The sequence below is a fragment of the Natrix helvetica genome (assembly GCF_964273705.1).
Source record: "Natrix helvetica genome assembly, chromosome: 7".
Lineage (NCBI taxonomy): Eukaryota > Metazoa > Chordata > Lepidosauria > Squamata > Natricidae > Natrix > Natrix helvetica.
In genome coordinates, this window is record NC_138558.1 from 56,971,693 (window position 1) to 56,995,263 (window position 23,571).

The 23,571-nt window shown below is 40.3% G+C and overlaps 1 protein-coding gene across 3 annotated transcripts in view; it reads left to right on the forward strand.

Moving 5' to 3' along the window:
- Positions 1 to 23,571, forward strand: part of RAPGEF2 (Rap guanine nucleotide exchange factor 2) — a 190,520-nt gene that overhangs the window by 64,113 nt on the left and 102,836 nt on the right. For all 3 annotated transcript variants that reach the window (XM_081959660.1, XM_081959662.1, XM_081959661.1), the window contains exons 2-5: positions 582 to 652; positions 6,908 to 6,964; positions 16,995 to 17,078; positions 22,841 to 22,916. In XM_081959660.1, the coding sequence (XP_081815786.1) occupies positions 582 to 652; positions 6,908 to 6,964; positions 16,995 to 17,078; positions 22,841 to 22,916 (288 nt within the window). The remainder of the gene's footprint in view (positions 1 to 581; positions 653 to 6,907; positions 6,965 to 16,994; positions 17,079 to 22,840; positions 22,917 to 23,571) is intronic.

Sequence of the window (23,571 nt, forward strand, 5' to 3'; positions counted from 1 at the left end):
AGCTCTAGCAACAGGGGAGTGTCCTAACAGCTCTGACAGACTCAGTCCAATCAGCAAGCAGACGAGTTCTGCTTAGCAATTCTGTATTTTTAAAAGAAGAATATTTAAGCAGAAAAAAGCTTCAAAATAATGCTATTTTTCATTTGTATTATACGTTTTTAACTTGGTTAAACTTCTTTCCAGCTTTATTTCTTTGTACGTTGGGCATGGACTTATATGTGAGCTTTCGGAATATCTCTGAGATGGGCATATTTTTCAGCTAGAATTCTAACGTAGATGACTAACTTAGAGTTAGTCATCCTAACTTTCGAATTGAAGACTTATGATAGTATGTGGAATGGGCAGTATTTGTAGTAACTGAAATCATTAATTAAAATGTTATTTAATTAAAATTGAAATTTTGTCCAGAGAAAAATAATTTTGTCTCAGGAAAAATCCTGTTATGGAATGTTCACTTACAGTAGGTCTAATAAAAAAATCAGATCATTTGATTTGAGTTCCTTTTATTATACAAATAGGAACTATTTTACCCCTCATACTTTCTCATACTATTTTAAATGTTTGTTCTCTTCTTTTTCCAGGATCTGGAGATAGTATATTCTTATTTACATGGAATGGAAGCTTTGTCTAATTTAAGAGAACATCAGCTCAGGTAAGCTGAATTGATTGTATTTTATTCTGTTTTAGGCCTATACAGTTTTGTTACAAAGTATTGCTTTAATTGACTACTGCCTTGCAATTTCTTATATAATTATTTTTATTATAGATAAAATTAACATTAAAAAAACACAATTCAGAAGTAAATATGGTTTAGGCGAAACTGAATATATCATCTCATTTTTTAAAATTGAAGTTTATTTTTTTTATTTTCATAACATATAATCACATGTATACTATTACATAACCAACATCATATTGTATTATTAAATGTTTACATCAATTCAACTTACCAACAACTCCCAAAAACCAATTATTGGCTCTTCTACTCTCCGTACACCATATTTGTACTGATAGTACCCCAGAGGAGCACCTGTATAAACTATCCGTGGTCCTCCCGCTATCATTTTCAATAAACAAACTTAAAGACCTTGAAATGTGGATCAAATGTTCAAAGAAAGAAAAGAAAAACAATGTTTCCAAGCCTCCGAGCCTCTAAGTGGCAGTGTTACTTCTTTTCTTCTACTTTTACTCCCCTCTTTATATTCCAAACTTAAGGAGAAAAAGAAAAGTTCTTAAAGATAAAATGCAATAGAGCGTTGAAAAAAGAAAAAGAAAGAAAGTCTTAATCAATATGTATTAAAAAAGGAAAAATAGAAGAAGGAAAAAAAACAGTCCAATTTAAAAAGTAAGAAGCGTTTGTAAAAATTCCATCAATATTTTTTTTTTAAAAAATAACACACTAAGTTTGACTCAGGCTTAATCTTGCTGCTTAACCTCTTATGTCTTCAATTTTAACTTTACTTTTGATCTTTTTGGGTGTTCTTTTCTCTAATAAAATTTATCTCGCCAATTCAACACACTTTCTCTCCCGCTCTGCTTCCGTTCTGGAGCTGTCCCAACTTTCAGCAGCTTCAATGGCTGCTTCTCTGTGGCCGGAAAAAAAGGGCTTCTCCTGGATCTGCCATGACTTTGCGATGTCTGTTTGCCTCCTACTTTTCCAAATTCTGATTTATGGCAGTTGGTTAATTAAAACTTCCCGCACAGTCAAAGTTAGGTTGTCAGTTATCAGTAAGAAGAAGTGCTTTTTTTTGGAGTTAAGATATATTAGTTGGAAAGATTTCAAACAGAATAAATCCTTCAAAGTATTTGGTTTCTATTTCAAATCCAAAACCAAGTTTAGAGTTTATACTTGAGTGGGTTTGTCATTTCTCTGCTTTCAACTTTCAGTCTGAAATTGTTTCAAATAAATAACTCTTTTTTGGGTGGGGGGTGTTTCAACCCTCCATTTTGCCTTTCTTTCTTTTTTTTTGGAAAAAGTCCCGATCTGACCATCAATATTTTTTATGTTCTCAAGATTTCTTTGTCTTTTCCAGGTTTGATTTATGGCTGTGGGTTAGATAGATTTTCTTACCGGTCTTTCATCTCTTCCATACCCTCCTGTTCCTTTTGCTTTGATAAGAAGTCAGCATCTTGTCAACCATATTGTAGACTGTCGCCCCGACTCCGATTCAAAAGGCAAATCTCCGACCTGCAAGGGGCCTGTTGCGTCCCTCTGGGTTTGATGAGATGCTGCCCTCTTCGCCCCCTCCTCCGGGGGGGGGGGCTTCTGATCCAAAAGGATCTCGGAATTGGTTTGTCAGACAGGGTTCATGTGAGGCTCTGGAGAGCCCACACACTCCACGTCTGTCCAGCTGAAGACCTTCCTGTCAACTCCCCTATTCATCTCATTTTTCAAATAAAACTGACCTCTTATTCTGCATAACTATCATGAATTATTAGGCAGTTTTCAGTGAATGGAGAAAAATGTGGCCATCGTTATTTTTATTTATATAAATCTCTTCTAGAATCTTAATAAAGTTAACAGTTAATGTAAAAGTGTTTATCTTTTTTTTTCCTTGTTCAGGAATTAAAAAAGAATACTACAAAATTTCCAATTTCCAATTAAAATGTTTGCCAGAATATGAAATTTCAAAATGTCAAATTAAAATATAAGATGTGGATTTTTACTGTGTGCACATCAGTGACGTGCGGTGAGGTTTATGACTGGTGAGGCACTGACACAGTGCTGGGTTTCAAATATTTTTAGACTTGTGGACTTCAACTCCCAGAATTCCACAGCCAGGCATGCTCAGTTCCAATTTAAAGCGACAGCGTTTGTTTTTCTCCTTTGCTCCTTCTTTCTTTTTCTTTTTCTTCTCCTTCCCCTCCTTCCTCCTTCTCTCCCTTCCTCCCCCTCTCTCAAACACACACACACACACGCACACACACACACACACACACGCACACACACACACACACAGAAGTTGGATTGGACTATCTCTCCTACCCCTTCCCTCTCTCACTCACTCTCAAACAAACCCCCCCACACACAAAAGTTGGATTGGATATCTTTTCCAGTGGCTTGAAAGCAGCTCCTCTGCCATCCCCCCCCCCATTCCCCTGCTGCCTTTCCCAAACACCTCCACCATTGCAAATGCAGCCTGCTGTCTGGGTGGGAAATGCCTGGAACACAATAAAGCCCACCCACCACCTCCTACTGGCAGGCTGGGGTGAGAGGAGAGGCAGAGAAGCCGGAGGGGAGCCGAGCCGAGCCTTCCAAAAGAAAGAGGCTGGGGGGAAGTGTGTGTACTACAGCATGGCTCTTTGCCTGGCTTCCTGCCTCCTCCTGTGGTCTCCTCAGTGCTCGCTTGTGCTCTCCCTCCCCAAGTGTAGTTTGATTGCAGGTGGAGCCAGGTTGCCTTTTCAAACTTGTAATCAGTGAAGCTGGGCTAGATTTTTATATAGTTTTATCCAGCTGTGTGTGTGTGAGAGAGAAATGAATGGGGGCCTGGGGAGGAAGTCACTACACTTGGGGAGGGAGAGCACCAGTGAGGTTAAGCAGAGTCATCCACGGTGAGGCAGCAACTAGCTCAGCTTTTTCCTTTTACTTTTTTTTTCATGATGAGACTGGTGAGGCTGTGCCTCACTTGCCTCACCTGACTGCACGTCACTGGTGCACATATGTATGACATGTGTGTAGGTTGCTCCAGTAAAAGTAAATTAATAAATCAAAAGAATGCTAAGCCAAGTTCCTGGATGAGTTTAAAATTTTTATGATCTGTCAGTAGATGAAAGTAGCATTAGTGCCTAATCTTCACGGCAGTGGTCCCCAACCTTTTTGGGTCCATGGTTCGGCAGTGGTGAAGCAGTGGTCGTGGGGAAGGGATGGTTTCTCAAGTACAACCTAGATTCTGTGCATGCGCAAATGACGCTTTGCATGCTCAACTGCTGCTTCTGCCAACAGGCTGCGGACCAGTACCAAGGCTTGGAGGTTGGGGACTCCTGTCTCATGGAAAACATTTAGCCTACTTATTAGTTGCCACATACTTTAAATTATAACAACAGTCCACATGTGGCCTGCCATCTGAAATCATCTGACCCATAGTTTTGAAAAATAGTCAATTGGCCAACCCATGAGAGTGGAAGAGTGGCCTTCTGTTTGGCTGCTCTTGTGGGTAGCTTGCTGTATTCTTAAGATAATAACATATTACTTACATAAATATGCAGTATTATACTTAATTATGTTTAATTATCCTATATAATCCTGACTGGCTCAAGGTTGACTCAGTCATTCATCCTTTTGAGTTTGGTAAAATGAGGACCCAGTTATTGGAGGCAATATGCTGACTTTACAAACCACTTAGAGAGGGCTGTAAAGCATCATGAAGCAGTATATAAGTCTTAAGCTCTATTGCTATTAATTATTATTATCTTCATTTATTAGTTACAAACATGCCTTTGGTACTTATTTGGAAAAATGTTGACCTCTTAGAGACTTAGAGATGGATGATTAGTCAATGGATGATTTTTCAGGTATGTTGAAGGAAAGCAATTCTTAAAGTTACAGGCTGCAAGCAGTATAAGTTTCAAAAAATAACCTGGCACTTTAACCTGATCTTTCTTGAGACAGGCTTCAGGAACAAGGTTTTATTAAATATGTTCAGTTATGATTTGCATCAAATTCAGCCTCTGAACTATCTGTAAATGCAGTCTCACAAACTAATAAGGTTGAAGGATAACAAGAACGCAAATGAACGCGGCCAGATTTTTTCTATTCAGGAGATGTTACAGCTGGTAAACTAGTGTTGCTTAATCAAAATTAGCCCCCAATGATATCTAAATTTCAAGTGGCAGAACTGGATTAGGGAAGATGTGAATCTGTAGGGTGTAACTTTATCTAAATCGACTTCAAACCTACCTCCCTTATTTGATAAGCTATGGTTCTCCGTTAGACAATTGTGAGTAAGCTACGTGGGAGAGGAATTTGTATCCATCAGATTTCTCACAGCATTGTTTCATGAAGAACTAGAACTAGAATTTGCTAATTATCATTATGAAATGCCAAAGGTGACTTCTGGAAGTTAGAAATGACTGTATTTAACCATGACAATTGCTGTAGGAAAGCTGAGCAGAAATCAAGTATCTGCAACCAAATGGAAGTGATGGTTTCATTCATTTAGGAATGCCACCAGTTTTACTTTTAATTGAAATTAATATACCTGAGAAGTTATATTTCATCTAAATGTAGATTTATTAAGAAAAATATATACTCTGGACACCTGCTAAATACATATAATTATTTCAAATATCGACATTAAAGGATAGACACAGTTTACTGCTATTTTTAAAAAGTAATCATGGTTTCAGTTTCTGGTATATTTTACTATTATAATTAATTCAGTTGAAGATATGTACAAATATGGCAATTATTCTGCTTAGCTTACTATTTAGTGATAATGCTTTTATGAAGGGAAAAAAAACGTCTCCACATACAATTCTTCATTAGCAAATCATTAGGAATTATTTCCATTGTGTATATAGGCTGTGTTTGAGGAGCCGGCTCCTGTATATGTCTCTTGAACGAGCTTTAGCTACATCAGCAGCAAATAATGTTCTGTTCATTCACAATCAAGTGTGTCATGTAGACATCTGCACATAAACACTCTTTTCTGGAGTATCTTTTCTGATAATATTAATAAAAGATTCCTTAATACTTTGCCCTGATTCTCTCATATGTTTCTTAATACATTTCTACACAATGTTGTCAAGGTCTTTCTAAATAGTATAATTTTGTTCTCACTATTTTGTGAATTATTTTAAATGTTTTCATAAAGCACAGAGTTCATTGTGTTTTCTCTCAGTTGACCATTTCTTAACATTCAATAAGTTATTTAATTTACAGTAAAATAGCATTTTCTATCGAGTTGGCAATTATGCAAAACGAAATATCACAGAACAGAATAAACACAGGATCTACATTTTGTTCATCTGTTTTGATATATATGTGGAAACCAATTACAATATAATACTACCAATAGTAATTAATCTGTTTGGGGATGGGATGTGCCATTATTATATGGAATTGAAGAAAGCTAGGAATAAGCAAGGACCAAAATGGATAAAATTGTCTTTTTTTCTGATGCATACTTTTCTCATTGCTCCTCTTGACTTCTCTCCCCCACCTAATATTGTAGGAAAATAATTCAGATATCTAATAGTCTTTGAAATTAGGCAAATGATCACGTAATATTGTATAGGCCCGTGATGGCGAACCTATGGCATGTGTGCCACAGATGAATGCACCATGCATGCTCATGTTCCTCCCACCGGCCAGCTGGTCTTTGGTCTCTGCCATGCATGTGTGGGGTGCATGCGGGGGATGCTTGCATTGCATTTTGGGGGTTTGTGCTGTGCCCCCTCACCCTGTTTTGGGCCTGGAAGTCTTCCTGCCCCAATCTGGAAGTCAAAATGGGGCATGGGGGTGCAGCCTGAGCCCCCCCCCCCTGCACCTGTTCTGGGCCTGGAAAGCCACCTGCACCAAACTGGAAGCCAAAAATGGGTGAGTGGGGGCGGGGTGGATGCGCAGGAGATGTGGGTGCATGCGTGGGGATGCTTGTGCATGTGTGGGAGGCAGACTGCATGCATGGTGTGTGTGTGGACACATGCGTGGGGTGTTCAATTGCATTTTGGGGTTTCGCACACTTGCACGTGCGCTTTGGGCACTCAGCACCAAAAAGGTTAGCCATCACTGATACAGGCTATAGGTTTAGCCCCTCCTGAACAGGTCCCTATGACCTTAATAATGCAAGTAGAGAGGACAAGAAACTTAATGTTCAAAGCAGTCATGAAAATTAATAGAAATAATTAAATAGAAATAATTAGCTAAATTTTTATATCTCATTATAATTTTTTAAAAATTGTTTTACAGAATCATGTGTGAAACCGTGAGATATGAGCGGCATGAAGCCAATGAAGTTTTATACTAGTGAGTCTTTTAATTTTATATTATTGCTTTTGGGAAACCTTGCATATTCATCTTTGGTTACTTTTTTCAAATAGAATTGTGTTGGCTTACTGAGAATAGATGGAAGCATTATCCAAATGAGTTAAACAATAAATTTTGCCAGATTGTCACATCTAAATTAACTTAAAAGCTTCCAGCTATTTGTATTCTATTGTCACCAAACCATAAGTTTTGGAAAGAAAAATGTATTTCTTAACCATGTTCTTAATTAAAACAAATAGTTTAAAGAAGTTGTTATATTGTTTATTGCAATTTGTTTTAGAAGCGTTTTATACTTTTATGCTATCAGATATTCTGAAAATATACTCCTTTTAATATGTGTGATCATTCAAATTTTTTTGGCGAAGGGAGAGGAATTATGTTGGATTGTTTCTTACACATAACTGGGTTGTTTTACATGTGACTACAATTTCCCCAAAGTTTCATGACATTAGAGTTAGCCCTTGTCTTACAACAATTCATTTAATGACCGTTCAAAGTTGCAATGGCAGTAAAAAAATGCCACTTTCCACACTCAAACCTGTTGTAACTTCACCACGGTCAAAATTTGGATGCATGGCAGCTGACATGCCTTTATGACAGTTGCAGTGTCTGAGGGTCATGTCATCACCTTTTGTAACCTGACAAGCAAAATCAATGGAGAAGCCATAGTCACTTAACAACTGTGTTACTAAACAACTGCAGTGATTCACTTAACAATGATGGCAAGAAATGTCATAAAACACACTTAACAATTCTCTTGCTGAAATGGAAATGGAAATGTTGACCTCCATGGTGGGGTTAAGCCAAGGACTACCTGTAGTTATAGACTTAGAAATGAAAACATTTTTTTATTTATCTAAACTATTTCAAACCACGGGTTCTAGTTTAATTTCATTCTCTGAAATGCCAGTTGAAATATTTTGTGGTTCATTCTACAGATTATTTTGCAAAGCAGCAGCATAAACTTGACATTTGCAATCCTATGTACAGTATTTCAAGCATAAACATTTTTAAAAAATTGTTGTCTTCATTAATTCTAAGACTCACTTGTCAAAAAGTACGGTGGTACTTAAAAGTTTGTGAATCTGTTTGAATTTTCAATATTTTTCATAAATACGTATTGCTTAAAATGTGATATGTTCTCTAACCAGGCCCTAAAATTAGAAGATAGCTTAAATAAACCAATGTGTAAAAACCATTATACTTGCTCATTTGTTGACGAAAATGAAGATACATATTCATGTGTTGCAAAAGTATGTGGACCTCTAATAATATTAGTTCATTTGAAGGGGAAATTAGAGTCAGATTTTCAATCAATGGAATAATAATCAGGTGTGAGTGCGTCTGTGTGGGTCCTACCTTATTTTAAAAAAAATAGAATGCTAGGTATTCCCTATTAAAGTTCTATCATCATAACATAAGTGTGTGGAAGTGTGTCAACACAAGAGATTTCTGAAGTTCTCCATTGTGGTGGAGATAGCATCCAGGAATGGGTTGACCTCATCTGCTTAGCAATTGGACTGAGTTTGTCAGAGCTGTGAGGACATGTGTCTGTTGTTAGGGCTTCCCAGTTTTTGACTCAGTCCCTCAGCTAGGACAGACGTGTCAAAAATTCCTCCATTTCTGATAGAAGCATTTCTCAATTCCTCAATAGCAGGGATATTCCTGGACCTCAACTTCTGAGTTTTTCTAACCAGCTGACTCCTGAACTATCTGGTAGAGTTGCTGGATTTATTTTAGTGGAGAGCTAAAGCCATGAGTTGCTGACTGACACTGTGAACAATCAGGGTGTTTGTCCCCAGACTGCTGTTGGACTATGATAGTTGAACTGGCCAAGGAGTTTCATGCTCCACAGTCTGTCACAGGAGCTATTGTGCTCCTCTATAGCTGTTGTCCAGCAGGCAGGCCGCTTGTGATGTCCCGGTGTTTGGAGGCCGTGCGGGTCTGGATGGATGGCAACCGACTAAAACTCAACCCTTCCAAGACGGAGTGGCTGTGGCTTCCGGCCCCCCGGTTCAACCAGTTGCTTCCATCTCTGGCCATCGGGGGCGAGCAACTGGCCCCCGTGGAACGGGTGCGCAATTTGGGCGTCCTCCTGGATGCCCGGCTGTCCATGGATGACCATGTGACAGCCGTGGCAAGGGGGGCGTTCCATCAGGTTCGCCTGATGCGCCAATTGCGCCCCTTATTGGACCGGGATGCCTTACGCACAGTCACCCATGCGCTGGTGACGTCTCGCCTGGACTACTGCAATGCTCTCTACATGGGGCTTCCCTTGAGATGCACTCGGAGACTGCAGCTGGTCCAGAACGCGGCCGCGCGGGTGATTATGGGGAGGACTAGATGCTCCCCTGCAACACCTCTCCTGCGCGAGCTGCACTGGCTTCCTGTAGTCTATCGAGTGCGTTTCAAGGTTCTGATTATGATCTTTAAAGCGCTTCATGGCACAGGACCTAGATACATGCGGGATCGCATCCTGCCCCATACATCCCTACAACCAATCCGCTCACACAGAGAGGGACTTCTCCAGGTGCCGTCCACTAAACAGTGCCGGGGGGCGACACCTAGGAGCAGAGCCTTCTCTGTGATGGGCCCAGCCCTGTGGAATGACCTCCCCCGTGACATCAGGATTACCTCCGATCTCCGCTCCTTCCGTGTAAAGCTTAAGACCCACCTTTTTGAACTATCTGGCCTGGCTCAACCGTAGTCTTTCTTATCCTCCTGACAGTCCTTTTAAATTTTAATTAATTGTGTTATTATTACGGGGTATTTTAATAGCTGGTTTTTAATATTCTGATTGTGATGTAATTGTTACCTCCTCCGTGCATGTATGTCTCTGTATATGTGTGTATTTAGATGTTTATGTGTTTTTATGTTTTTATCTGTTTTACTGTACGCCGCCCCGAGTCCTTTGTGGAGAGGGAGCGGCTAACAAATTAAAATTATTATTATATTATTATTATAGGAGCTTTGCGCTATTTTTTGCACTCTATCGCATGGTGGTTGTGATCACAGGAGCTTTCATGCTCCGATTGACAGCTATCCGCCAACTGACTTGGCTATTCCAGGAGCTTCGCACCTCTCCTTATTGGTTACCTGCAATTGGACTGAGCTGTTATAGGAGCTTCACACTTTATTGACTGAGGGGAGAAGAGCTGTTACAGGAGCTGCAGCGCTCTTCAGTTAACAGAGCCCAGCACAGGCTGCTCATTACAGGAGCTTGACGCTCCCCCGTCACACTTTCAAGTGGCAGAATTGGCCACAGGAGCTTTCGTGCTCCGATTTGACAGCTAACCGCCAACAAGCTTGAATATTACAGAAGTTTCATGCTGTTCCCTCTGAACTATCTGTTAACAGTTTGGACTGCCTTCAGATAAGGGGGCTTTCCCGGTCAGGGAGGAGAGATGCATCTCTCCTCAACCTGCCAGGTGGTCCTACCTTACTTCACCACCCCTTCAGGGTGGCTATGGTCCGAATTTGGACCCTCCGACAGGGAGAAGTCAGAGCTGACAGCAGAGCTCACTGGAAGTACAACCGGAAGTGTCCTAGAGGCAGACAATTCCCATTAGAAATGCAGGTCTCTGGGGCTTAATGTCAGACCTGCAGAATTCGGTAGGGATTTGTGAACAGCCCTGTGAGAAATCTAGGGCTGTGCCTGAGGCTACTTTTACTCCACCTGCAACTGGTCTCAGACCAGAGATAGGAGCAGAGTCAGTAGCCCTGACCACATGCAAGCTATCATTGCTGACACCATCAGGTAAGGCATAGCTGCTGGTTTACAGCTGTCCAGGCGGGCATCCTCAATGGCCTCTGGTTCCCTTATGGATTCCGGTCAATGTCTGGCTCCCCTGGAGCTCATGCAACGGAACCTGAAACAGAGGACCCACCCTATCCCACTGACCCACTCTTTTCTGAGCCACCCGCAGAGGCAGAGATCATCCCCTTGCCTAAACTTTTTGTGGATGTGGTCCAGAGGCAGTGGACTGCTCCTCCGGCAGGTCCCAATTCATCTTCAGCTGACAGAAGATTTTACAATGTAGACCTGGATCTAGCACTAGAGACACCAACTGTGGATGCTTCAGTGGCGGCCTTGCAACCTTCGTCTCCCATGCCTGGTGAACCGGAGGAGAATCTAAAGCCGGAAGATAGGAGAACAGAGCAGACACTGCAGAAGGCTCATCAGGCAGCTGTGTGGGCGGTCCGGGCATCCTTGCTCTGGTTTTGCCAGATGCAAGAGAGGATGCCGGAGACAGACGTGAGAACACACCAGGACATTAGCAAACTCGTGGCGGCGAATCAGTTCTCTGGACGCCAAGCTGAACACAGCCAGATTTGCCTCAAAGGCCATTGTGTCTTCTGTAGTGGTTTGCTGAATGCTCTGGCTATGCCACTGGCAGGCAGACACCTGCCACAAATGGCGACTTGCCTCAGCCCTCTTCAAAGGGGAACATCTTTTTTGGAGACAACCTGGACACAATATTGGTGGAGTCCAGGGACAAAAGAAAAGTCTTGCTGTCTTTCTCTAGGAAAGGCAATTTTCGGGTCTCCCCATATTATTCTCATTTGGGCTATGGACACAGGTGCAGGATTCCCCCCGGACCAGGGGAATTACATCCCGAGACAGAGGCAACATCCAGATAGATCGGCCAGAGGTAGGTAGTCTAAACGGCATTTTCATGGTGGAGGAGGTTGTTCCTTTTGCCACCCAAAGTAACTGCACATCCAACCCTTCCATCGGGGGCCGCCTGGCCCTCTTTGCCAATGGGAAGAGATTACATCAGATCTTCTGTCCAGCCTCTCCCTTGAATTCCTCTCCACACCACCGAGGTTCTTTATCCACTGCGCAGTCTCTAAATAAATTTCAAAGAAGGCTCTCGTGAAAACAGCAATACAGCACTTGCTGGACATTCGAGCGATCCACCAGGTTCAAGAGGGCCAGCAAGGGCAGGGGTTCTATTAGAGGGAGGATAGAGAGCTAGTCTAGACCTCAAAAGATTGAACTGCCAGCGGTTCAATATGCAGTCACTCCAAATGATACTGGGGGGCATTCGGGAGGGCAACTTCCTCATGTCCATTTATTTGACTGAGGCTTACCTGAATGTGCCCATTTTGCCACTACACTGGCAATACCTTTGATTTCAGTATGCAGGCCACCATTACCAATATAGGGCCCTGCCATTTAGCCTATCGTTAGATCCTAGGGCATTCACGAAAGTACTGGCTGCACTGGTGGCTTATCTTTGGGTTCTGCCTGTGCATGCCCAGTGTTACCTGCACTCTTGAGCCAATCCTTCTCAGGTTACCAGACTAGGGAGAACCTGCGGATCACTATCCAGGCACTGCAACACCACAGGTTCTCTATCAACGTAGAGAAGAGCCATTTTCCCGTGCGCTGCTTGGAGAGTCCAAGTCGCTCCTACAAATCACCTGCTTTATCTGGGAGCAATCATAGATGCTGTTGCATGCAGGGTCTATCTATTCCAGAAGCAACAGACCAGCCTCAAGGATTTGGCAGGTCGGGTCAAGAGACAGCGAACAGTACCCTTGGTCCAGCTCTCGCAGCTCCTGGGCAAGATGATGTCCAGTATTTCTATCTATTCTATTACATGGGCATGCCTGCATGCTAGAGATATTCAGTGGTTTCTTTTACCTTTTCAAAGGACAGGCAGGAACAGCTTTCCGGCCAAGGTCGGCATCCCGATGGAGGACATCCCCTCTCTCAACTGGTGGATGTCCCTGGCCATTGCAAAGGCCTTCCACTTCAAGGAGCCCAAGTGGCTGACTGTTACAACCGATGCCAGTCTCTTAGGGGCCCATCTACAATCACAGATGGCCCAGGGGCAGTGGACTCTGAGGGATCGGACCCAAAATCTCAACTGGTTGGAGCTAAGGGTAGTCCACCTGGCCCTTCGTCGCTTCCAGCAGTTGTTTTCCGGCAAGCACATCCTGGTGCTGATGGACAACATGACCACCAAGACCCACATCAACCAGCAAGGAGGTATCTGCTCCAGGTCCCTCATGCAGGAGGCCAAACGGCTGGGCCTCCTGGTGGAGAGGCACCTGCTATCCATTATGGCGGAGCATATCTCTGTGGTAATGAACGTGCAGACGGACTGACTAAACAGAGCCTCAATCGACCACATGGAGTGGCACCTGCACCCGTCACTATTCCAGAATGTCACAGACCATTTTGGCCTTCTGGTAGTGGATCTCTTTGCCACCCCAGACAATGCTCAACTAACAAGATTTGTTACGCCAGGTTTCCAGCACCGGAGGGAAAGGGGGCAGATATCTCTGCAGTCTGTGACCTCCAGGAGTACTCTATGCCTTTCCTCCTCTTCCCCTTATTCTAAGGGTGATACTGAAGGTCCTGGCGGAGAAGGTAGATGTCCTTCTCCTTGCCCCCCACTGGCCCAGACGGCCATGGTTTGCCGACCTGATAAACCTGTTGGTGGCTCAACCTTGGAGGTTCTCTCATGACAAGATCTCACTCAGCCAGGGGGCCTTGGTTCATTCGGAGCCACACTGGCTCCAATTGATTGCCTGGCACTTGAGTGGAACGTTCTGAGGGAGGACAAATTTTCCTCCAGGGTCATTAAAAGAATCCAAGCCTCTAGGAGGCCTTCCACCAACTACATATACAACACCACTTGGAAGGCCTTTTGCACTTGATGTGCCTGAACAGGTATTCCTCCCACAGAGGTGATGATAGCCCAAATCCTGGAATTTCTCCAGGATGGACTAGATAGAGGGCTAACACCCAATACCATCAGGAGGCAGATGGTAGCACTGTCCTCGGTGCTGACATGTGGGAAACTACAGTTCCTGGCCCAGCATCCCACAGCACAGTTCGTAAGGGGTGCAACCAACTTGCAACCCCCAGTGATGCACAGGTACTCTACCTGGAACCTGTCCAAAGTATTGAACTCGCTCACCGGGGGCTCCTTTGAGCCATTGAGATCGGCCACCCTGCATTTCCTTACCCTTAAGGTGGCATTTCTAGTGGCAATTACATTGGCCAGGAGGATTTCTGAACTGGCAGTCCTCTCTGTGAGGGAGGACCTATGTATTTCCCATCCTGACAGGGTGATGTTGTGGCTGGACCCCTCCTTTGTTCCCAAGATGTGCACCTGGTTCCACAGAGCACAGGAACTAGTTCTGTTCAATTTCTACTGGGGGCCCAATTTATGCTCTGGAGAAGAAGTGGACACCTTGGATGTCAGGAGGGTGCTTCATATATATATATATATATATATTAAGCAGACTTTCTCTTTTAGGAGGTCAGAGTCCCTCTTTCTGTCTTTTCAGCTGTCAACCATGTGCAGGAAGGTGACCTCATCAACAGTGGGTCGGTGGATAAGGGCATGCATTGCCAAGGCATACAAACTTCAGGCGCTACTGTTTCCTCGGCGGATAACCTCCCACTTCACCAAGCGCGCAGCCAAAACTGTGACATGGGCAACATAGGCCTCATTAGAAGAGGCCTGTCGAGCAGCCATGTGGTCCTCTCCCTCCCCCTTTACCAAACATTATAAACTGGACATCTTCGCCTCAGCTGAGGCAGCCTTTGGCAGGTAAATGCTGCAGAGTGTACACACAAAGCGGGGGACTTCGGACCAGACTGTTGCCCACCCGTAAGGACAAGCCAGCTTGGTTATGTCCCATTCTGGGATGCTATCTCCACCACAAAGGAGAAGGGGTGTTGGTCTTACCTGATACACTCCTTCTCAGGGAGTGGAGATAGCATCCAGCCCAACCCTAAAGACCATCTGGTCTTCAGTCCATAAAGGGAGGATCTTACAACAAAACATGTCAAGTCTGTCACTTTGTCTTCTCCAAAAGCTGGGGAATCCTAGTAGCAAAGGTGTGTCCTCACAGCTCTGACAGACGCAGTCCAATCAGCTAAGCAGACGAGGTAAACCCATTCCTTGATGTTATTTCCACCCTATGAGAAGGAGCGTATCAGGTAAGAACAATGCTCCATCTCTGAAAAACAGTTGTTGATGCTCACCAGAAGGTGACAAAACTATAAAACTGGAATCCAAAGAGTTTGGACTCCATCAATCAACTGTTCAGTAGATTGTGTACAAATGAAAGCAATTCAATATTCTCCCCATGAATGATTGATCAACCAAGAGAAAACCAAGAACATAGCATTAATGCTCTATAATGTTTCAACCCTAGGTAGTGCCTAAATAATTAAAAGCTTTTCTTGCATTTGCAAATGCCAATGTTATGAGACCACCATTGGGAGAACATGGAACAATGGTGTGTATGACAGAATTGCAAAGAAAAAGCCATTACTTTAAAAAAGGAACATTGCTTCCTGCCTACAGTTTATAGAAAACTACATGGATAAGACAGAAGGCTATTGGAAGAATAATCTGTGAATATAGGAGTTGCAAATAGAAATGTTAGGCTTGGATGAAGTGTTATACAGTATTTGGCGAAAGACAAACACTGAATTATGGCATATAAGAACCTCATCCCATTTGTGAAATGTGGTGGTGGCATTAACTAGTTTTGGGCACACTTTGCTGCCTCTGGATCAGGACAATTTACTGTTACTGGTGGAAATATGAATTCTGAATTACAGCAGCAAGAAGATGTCAGGATGTCTGTGAATTAAAGCTGAAGAGGAAGTCTATCATGAAGCAAGGCGGCAATTCAACAAGCACAAGTTGTATGACCAAAGAATGGTTAAAGCAGAAGAAAGCAAAGTTTTGACTTTCATCCTGTAGAAATGTTGTGGACGTCCCTGACCTGGCGGGAAGGATGGTGTTGCATTCCATTCCATGACCTTGGAATGGTCAGTGGCTCTCACAGGATGATAAGAAGAGTAGTTTTGATTCCCTTTATCCCAGCTCTCCTTCTTCCTTCCTGAGCTCCCCTCCCCTCGTTAGTTTTGGCAGACTGGCATCTGGCAAAGAATAACTGGTGCAGCAGGATGGCAATCCTGACACCTAAGTTGAAGTTGTTTTTAAAGAAGGTTAGGCTAAAATTACTCCAAGCCAATGTGCAGGATTGATCAATAGTTATTGTAAATGTTTAGTTGTAATTAATTGCTGACAATTATCAGGCTAGTTACTGAAAATAAACATTCATATTCTTTTGCCATACAGAAATATATAACTTTGGGTCACTTTCCTCAATGAATAAGTGAACAAAGGTAATGCATTCTTGTTATGCAGTTGACTAATTACTTGATTTTGTTTCTTTTTATGTGGAGCATATTTATGCAAAAATATTGAACATTTAAAAGGGTTCGCAAACTTTTTAGGATCTCTGCAATCGATCAATATTTTTGATCCTAAATAATTTGCCTTATTTACTGGTTTTGTGGGCACTGGATTGGCTGGCAGTGGACTTCTAAGTTCAAGTCAAAGTATTAATTTTTACCCATAAAGCCTTTTATGGCTCAGCACCCAGGTAACTAAGGACTGCCTACTTCTGGAAGAACTAGTGGTCCATCTGGTATGTTTGCACTGAATATGGATGCTGAATACTGAGTACTGAATAGAGCAAGCTTGATTTCCATTTGTGTGAAGCAGTTTACTATTGGAGATGTAAAATGCCACCCTTCTGGATGGCATTTTAGAAAACATTCAAAATAGGGCTTTTGCACAGAGAGTTTAATTAACAATGATTTTAACATTTATGGTTGCTAATAATGGATGCTAGGTTAGGGTATAAAGATGTTTTATTCATTTTGTTGCTGTAAGGATTTTGTGTTTGGTTTTATTGATAAATTGCTATGTGCTTGAGTTGTCAGAATAGAAATAGTATAAATAAACAAGAAAATAAGTACATTGTTTATCCTATATAAATATATGTGATAAGACATAGTGAAAAAATATCATCTTTAGAAAATTTTCATCTGTTGAAACTAGCTTATCACTAGTACTTATGTGAATTGCAGCACTGTTGTGTACATTTTATTTCATGACAGTACCTACTTTTTCTTCTTTTAAAACCATATATCCTAAAGTTTTCTTTATCTTTTTAACAGCCCTGATGATATTGGAACCTGTTGGTATATTCTTCTGTCTGGTTCAGTATTTATCAAAGAATCAATGTTTCTTCCAAGGAGCAGGTATGATTGGAATTCATTTTAGTTTAAATATTTAAAGAGAAATTGGTTGCATCTGCATATTTAAAGATATATCAATTACCAGTACTGCATATTTGAATAGAATATTTATATCTGTGTTTCCAGTTGATAGGATCATACAGTATATCTAAAAGTGTATCACACTGAAAATACAATAGAAAGCTTTATACATGTAGGCAGCTTCTGGTACAGAGCACAACAGTTTAGTCTGGATGTTAGTATGTAGAGACAATCTGTTCTTTTTCAAAACTTTATCTGAAACGCTACCTAAACTATGAGTTATACTTGATATTAGTTCATATTAATTTTATAATAAAATATATATTTTACTATTGGGAATATAAAATACCAACACACCAACCCCAAACCTGCAATATAATCTCTATTGTCTAAAATATATAACATGTAGATTGGGTATCTTCTGGACCATGTCTATTGATAGTGCAATCCCATCCATAACAAGAGATGGCTCAGAATCAGAGGATCCTAAAACCCAAAGTTATTCAGTCTTCCTATGGTTGAGTTGAAGCCTCTTGTTTTCTATCCATATCTCCTCCCCCGCCTCCATTTGATCAGATAGGACATCCATGGCATTGTTTGGAGAGTCCATGATTGAAATATATAGCTTACCCTAAACCAGTGGAAGACCTAACCCAGTGGGTTCATGTAGGTTTTAAATAGAAGAGGAGAGAGCACTGAAGCCTACAGCATTACACATAACAAGGGCCATGGGTTGGACATCTCCTCTGTTATCACTTTGCTTGGAACTAGCCCCAAAGGAAAGAGGAGAATCAGCAAAATATTGTGCCACCCACTCCAATCTCCAGAACTGGTCCAGAAGGGTACCATGATAAAAAACAGATGGACAATTTATGTCCCTCTATTGTAGGTGTTTATTCATTTCAGAAGCATCACAATTAAAATGAAGCATGATATATGACATAAAATTTTAAATTTAAAATACAAAATTAAAATATGTACAAATTAAACAGATCTTGCGCCAAAACTAGCAATATTAATTACATCCTGTCATGCTGCCTCAAGTGTACACTGATTGGGACACAAAGAACAGGTATACATATTGTCTGCATGTCACCAGAATTGCAAAGAACATAAGCCATTGGATAGCCTCACTTGTTCAGAGTGTCTATGAATCTTGTACCTGTGCACAGCCTATTCAACAATTTACATATTTCCCAGATTTCGTCAGACCCAGTTGCTAGTTCCTTTGTTGGTTCCATCCATTGTTGATTCTTAGTATCTTTCCATACGTACATTCTGCTTTCAAATTCTTCAATGTCTTCCATCAGCCTAAGGAAGCTTTATCTCTGATGCGAGCTGGTTTTAGGCAATAGAGAGGATGTTGTCTAGATATTGATGATTTGAGCCTCTCTCTGTATGCTTCTTCTCTGTAAACAGCAGGTAGGGCAATGCTGGCTAGATGGTAGATCTTATCTAGATGGGTGGTTTTAAGGCATTTGGAATAATTTTACTATTTTCATTCAGAACAACTTCTACGTTTCCAGCATGTGCTGATTTATACAGACTCGGCAGGCGTATTCCACTGCTTAATAGCAAAGAGCTTTTGTGCTGGATGGGGTGGCAATCTGCCAAATAGATCCTATATGCAACTTGGGGAGCCTTCTAAACTAGCAATAAGCAGGTGATTGTCATAGCTAACAGAACCTTTGTTCAATTTTGAGTTGTGTGTCAATTGTGTCCTTTCCTAGATTGTAAGGCTCTACTCTTAGCTACTCATGGCCTGCCTCCAGAATGGATTACTTTCTACATGAGTTGTCTTTGAAGAGCACCTGGATCTACAACTGGTATAAAATATGGCAGCATGGGCAGTTATGTGTGCTCCCCAAATAGCACATATTACACCTCTGTGAGCAACATTGGTTGCCAATTTGCTCCCAGGTTCAATTCAAGTTGCTACTAACAGCAATAGTACTTAGACTTACATGCAGCTTCACAGTGCTTTACTAAACAGTTTACAGAGTCAACATATTGCCAACAATCTGGGTCCTCATATTACCGACCTCAGAAAGATAGAAACTGAGTCAACCTTGAGCCGGTAAGAATTGGACTGCAAAGTCCTGGCAGCTGGCAGTCAGCAGAAGTAGCCTGCAGTACTACATTCTAATCACTGCACCAGAATGGCTCAATGATGACTTATAAGTAGTGGTGGAGTGGTTAGAATGTGGCGGTGCTACATAGCACGGCACCAGGTTATTTGTATCTACTACAATTACCCATTCCATCAGGTCTTCCAGAGAGGAATATTATGGATTCAGTCTATTAAGGAATGTCATCTAATGGGAGCATTATTGCTTTGGAACATTATTCCCCGTGATATTAGATTGGTCCCAAACCTGTTAGCCTTTCAGAAGTCTCTGAATACATGGCTTTGGCATCATCTATTGAAATTACTGGAGCGTGGAGCCTGCAAGTTAGTATCCTTATAATGTAGAATATGTTTAATAGTTTTAATGGTTTTTATTTTAGTTGTTTATTTGTAATTGAGTATTGCTTTTGTTACACAGTTTTGTGAGGCTTCCAGAGTCACAGATGTAAGACAGGAAACTATATAAGATTAATTAATTTTCTGGAAAGTTTGGAATGCTGTTATTTGCTGTTGCATTGTTTTTAAAAAGACCGTTAAATGCAGCATAATTTTGAATGATGTACGTTTTGACTTGCAACCCTTTAGTTCACATTGTGACATTGTCTCTGTAGGCTATAATTGAGTTATGAGATGAACTATTAACCTATATTAACAGAAAAGGATGCATAGCCTTTAATAACTTCCATTTGCTAAGATATGAGTAGGGATGACTAATTATTAACAGTCTGTGGTCCTGACTTAGTCTTCAAGCAGTTTTATCTGGATGTTAGTAGCTTTATGAAGTGTTCATAAAATTGAGTCAAAATTATAGTACTTGTTATTATGAAGAGTTATTATGAAGTGGAAGACTGCAATCTTGAGAAATTCCTTGTTTTGTCCAGGATGCTTTAATCACTAGCTGTTGCCACCCACATAAGGGGAGATGAAATGTTTTAACTTCCTGCTTCAGAATTAGGTGATGGCATTTCTTTCTTCTGCATTTTCATTGTATATAGTTAAAGTTTATTTCTAGTCTGATTGACTGGAGTAATCACAATCTAAATATATAAATATCTGAGCTCATCTTTTTATACTTAATATATAGGACTTTATATATGAAGAATACAGAGATATAATTTACATCTGTAAAGTTGACTGAACATATGATCACTTCTCTTAGGAAAATATTCAGTTCTCTCGATAATGAATGTTTATTCACATTGGTTTCAGCAACTTTATCTCAAATAGTTGACTCTGTGTACTGAGAATGAAGTGATTGTTTTGGAAAAATGGCTCACTGGATCCAGGTATTTGGTATAATCTGGTGCAGTTGAATAGTTCATGTTATTGTCTTGTTTGAAAACTGTCAAGTCTTTCTGAAGATCAGTATCTCAGACCTGGTACCTTTATGAAACTCCATAAATACTTTACAGTAAACTCTGGATCACATTTTTAGCCTAGAAACTTCGTCTCCCAGGGTTTTCTTTAAGAAAATGAAAATTATCCTGTAGTAAACTATTAATCCTGCTGAGAAGAATGTTAATGCCTTAGTTGATTGAATTCAGTAAATGGGATTACAGGCAAATTAAATTGCATCTTCTCCAATGAACTGCAGCTTTTACAAATTTATAATTCATTTTTGCTGGAATAGTCTACTTTGCTGACAGTAAACAGCTGTGAAATGTTTTAGAGAACTCAGGATTACGGTGTTTTCTAAGAGCATTCTGAGCAGAATGTTAGATTCAATTTTTGTCTAGTAATTTGGTTGTGTTATTTATACTTTCTTATTAAAATAATGCATTTGTAATTTTGATTTTATGATACTTTCTATGAGCATTTTAATTGGTTGTATCCTTTTCCTGGATTGCTGTAAATGGCTGTGAGTATTGATTTGATGATGTGTACATAGAATGGATGAATGGATGGATGAATGAATAAAATTAACAAATGTTTGAAATTATTACTAAGCCCTCCAAAGCTATTTATAACCTGGTTCAGATACTACTACCCTAATCATATGACCGTATTTTAGATGCTCAGCAACTGGCCCACATGTGCAGCTGTTTGCTGCAGCCTACTGTCATATTTATGACATATTTGCTGGAAACTTCCAATCCCTAGCAAAAACTGACCTATATTGAACAATGGGTATATTTAACAAGTGCAGCATTTGCTTTATAACTGTGATATTTGCTTAGGGATCACCAGAAAAAGGTCACAAAATTGAGTTGGTCAAGTCAGGATCTGCTTTGCAACCATCATGACATACAGCCGTAATTGCCAGGATCAATTATGGTCTTAAGTAAAGGAGTACTTGTAATGATAAGCTTTTCAGCATAGCAATAGAAGATAAAAGACCAAAGTCCTCTATTAAATCATCTGGTATGAGCAAAGAATTGCTGTATTATCTATACATAATAGCAAAGGTAAATACATCTGCCAAGTTTAGTCAGAGATCTAACTATGTACCATTAATGAGTTGGATGAGAAGTGGAAGACACATGTTTGGGGAGATATCTACTGCCAAGTGTCCTTTATAATACTTTTATTTGTATTATTTTATTAAAATAATAAAGATACTTTATTGTCCAATGCGTGAACAGATCAAATGAATTTTTAGTTACTAATTGCCATGTCCAGGTGTTAAGTATAAATAGCAAAGAGAAAGAGCTGCTAGAACTGGAGCCCATAGTTAGGTATTTATACTTATATCAATATTTCTGGTTATGCTTATTTTTCCCCTTAACTTTATAAGTACTATTTGATATTCCTGTTAAATAATAATTCCTGTTTATTTCACTATTTTAATAAATGAAAATTTAAAAATTAAAACATAAGCTGATGGCCTGACTGATTTAAAATATGATGTTTTCTAATAGTTTGCTAGGTTATGACAATTCAGTCTTTTTGCTTCTCAGAAATCCACAATGAAGAAAACCTGACCATATCTTTGTTTATTGAACCTTTAATAAGAGATTTCCCAGTGTCCCCTGAGCAACATTCCCTGTTTTTTTTGTCCAAATGAGATCATTATGATGATGTATTCTAAGGGACAAATTATCTGGAATATTTGGGGTATTATAGATCTTGTACAGTGTATAATTAGGAACAAATTGTTATTTTAACTGTCACACATTATTCCATATAAAATACCTTTGGAGTTAGATGTCAAATTCAAAATGTTCTTGCCAGCTGGTAACTGTAAAGGAAGAGTGGAGTGTAAAGAGAGACTCTGCTCCAGAAAGTCTGCAAATCAGTCCACCCTGATTATGTAGTTCTAAGAAAAACTTGATTAGCTTAAATTAACTGCTCACAAATCATCTTCTAAATATATGGCTGTTATTGTGATTATTTAGGAACAGGATTAATAGAAGGTAGTTGCTATCTGTTCTGCAGTCAACCTTCATCTCAACCAGAGAATAAAAAGGTCTTGGTAGCATCATAATAATCACTCGTAACATAATCAACTTAGAATAGTTGAATTCATTATTTAAATGTGGGGTATTAATGGTAAATTCTACGCGCACACACACTTTAGCAATGATATGAGCTAACAGTTATATAGCATTAAGTTGTTTAGAAGTTTCTTTGATTTTTCAGATTTTTTTTTCTTCTAAATGTTTTTTCTCTTCTTTAGTTTTGGGAAACGCTCTGCAGGAAGCTTCAGGCGTGGCTGTGAATGCATTGTTCTAGAACCATCTGAAATGATTGTGGTAGGTATAACTAGATTAACGCCAGTAAAAAGTTACTTTGCCGTATTGTAGCTATTATTTGCCAAAATACATCTGCTAACAATAGAGAGACTGTCTGTAATCTTAATCATTTTAGTGACTTGAAACATCTCATAAGGAAAGAAAGTTTTTGTCTGTAGGAAAACAAAAACCCTTAACTGTTTGCTTTGTAGTTTTTAACCCCAGCTCCAATGAAGACTTATTTCAAAAGTGTTGGGAAAAATAAATTGGAGAAATACTTTTTGTTGTTTTAATTTCTTTTATAATTTCCTTCATTTTAATAGATTCCATCTTGTTTTGCATAAATTTAAGCTCCTTCATCTTTCCCTATTCCACACAGTTTAGAAGTGACAACAAATTTCAGTCCCTAGTTTGGCTTAGTTTGTGACCAATATATCTCTTCAAACTGTAGGAGGAATGAGGGCTACAAAGTAGGCCAGGCCATTTCACAAATGCCAACAATGTGGGGTTTAATTTCCTTATTTTGAACAGTGTTTGGGTAAACAAGTTTGAGTTTAGTATTTGGGTGGGAATATCATGAAATCCCAGGCTGAATTGGGATGTTGAAGAAACCCATCAGAGAAAGTAAACAAGCAAGGGCAACAACGGAAAGGAGAGGGGATAAGGAGGGAAAAGA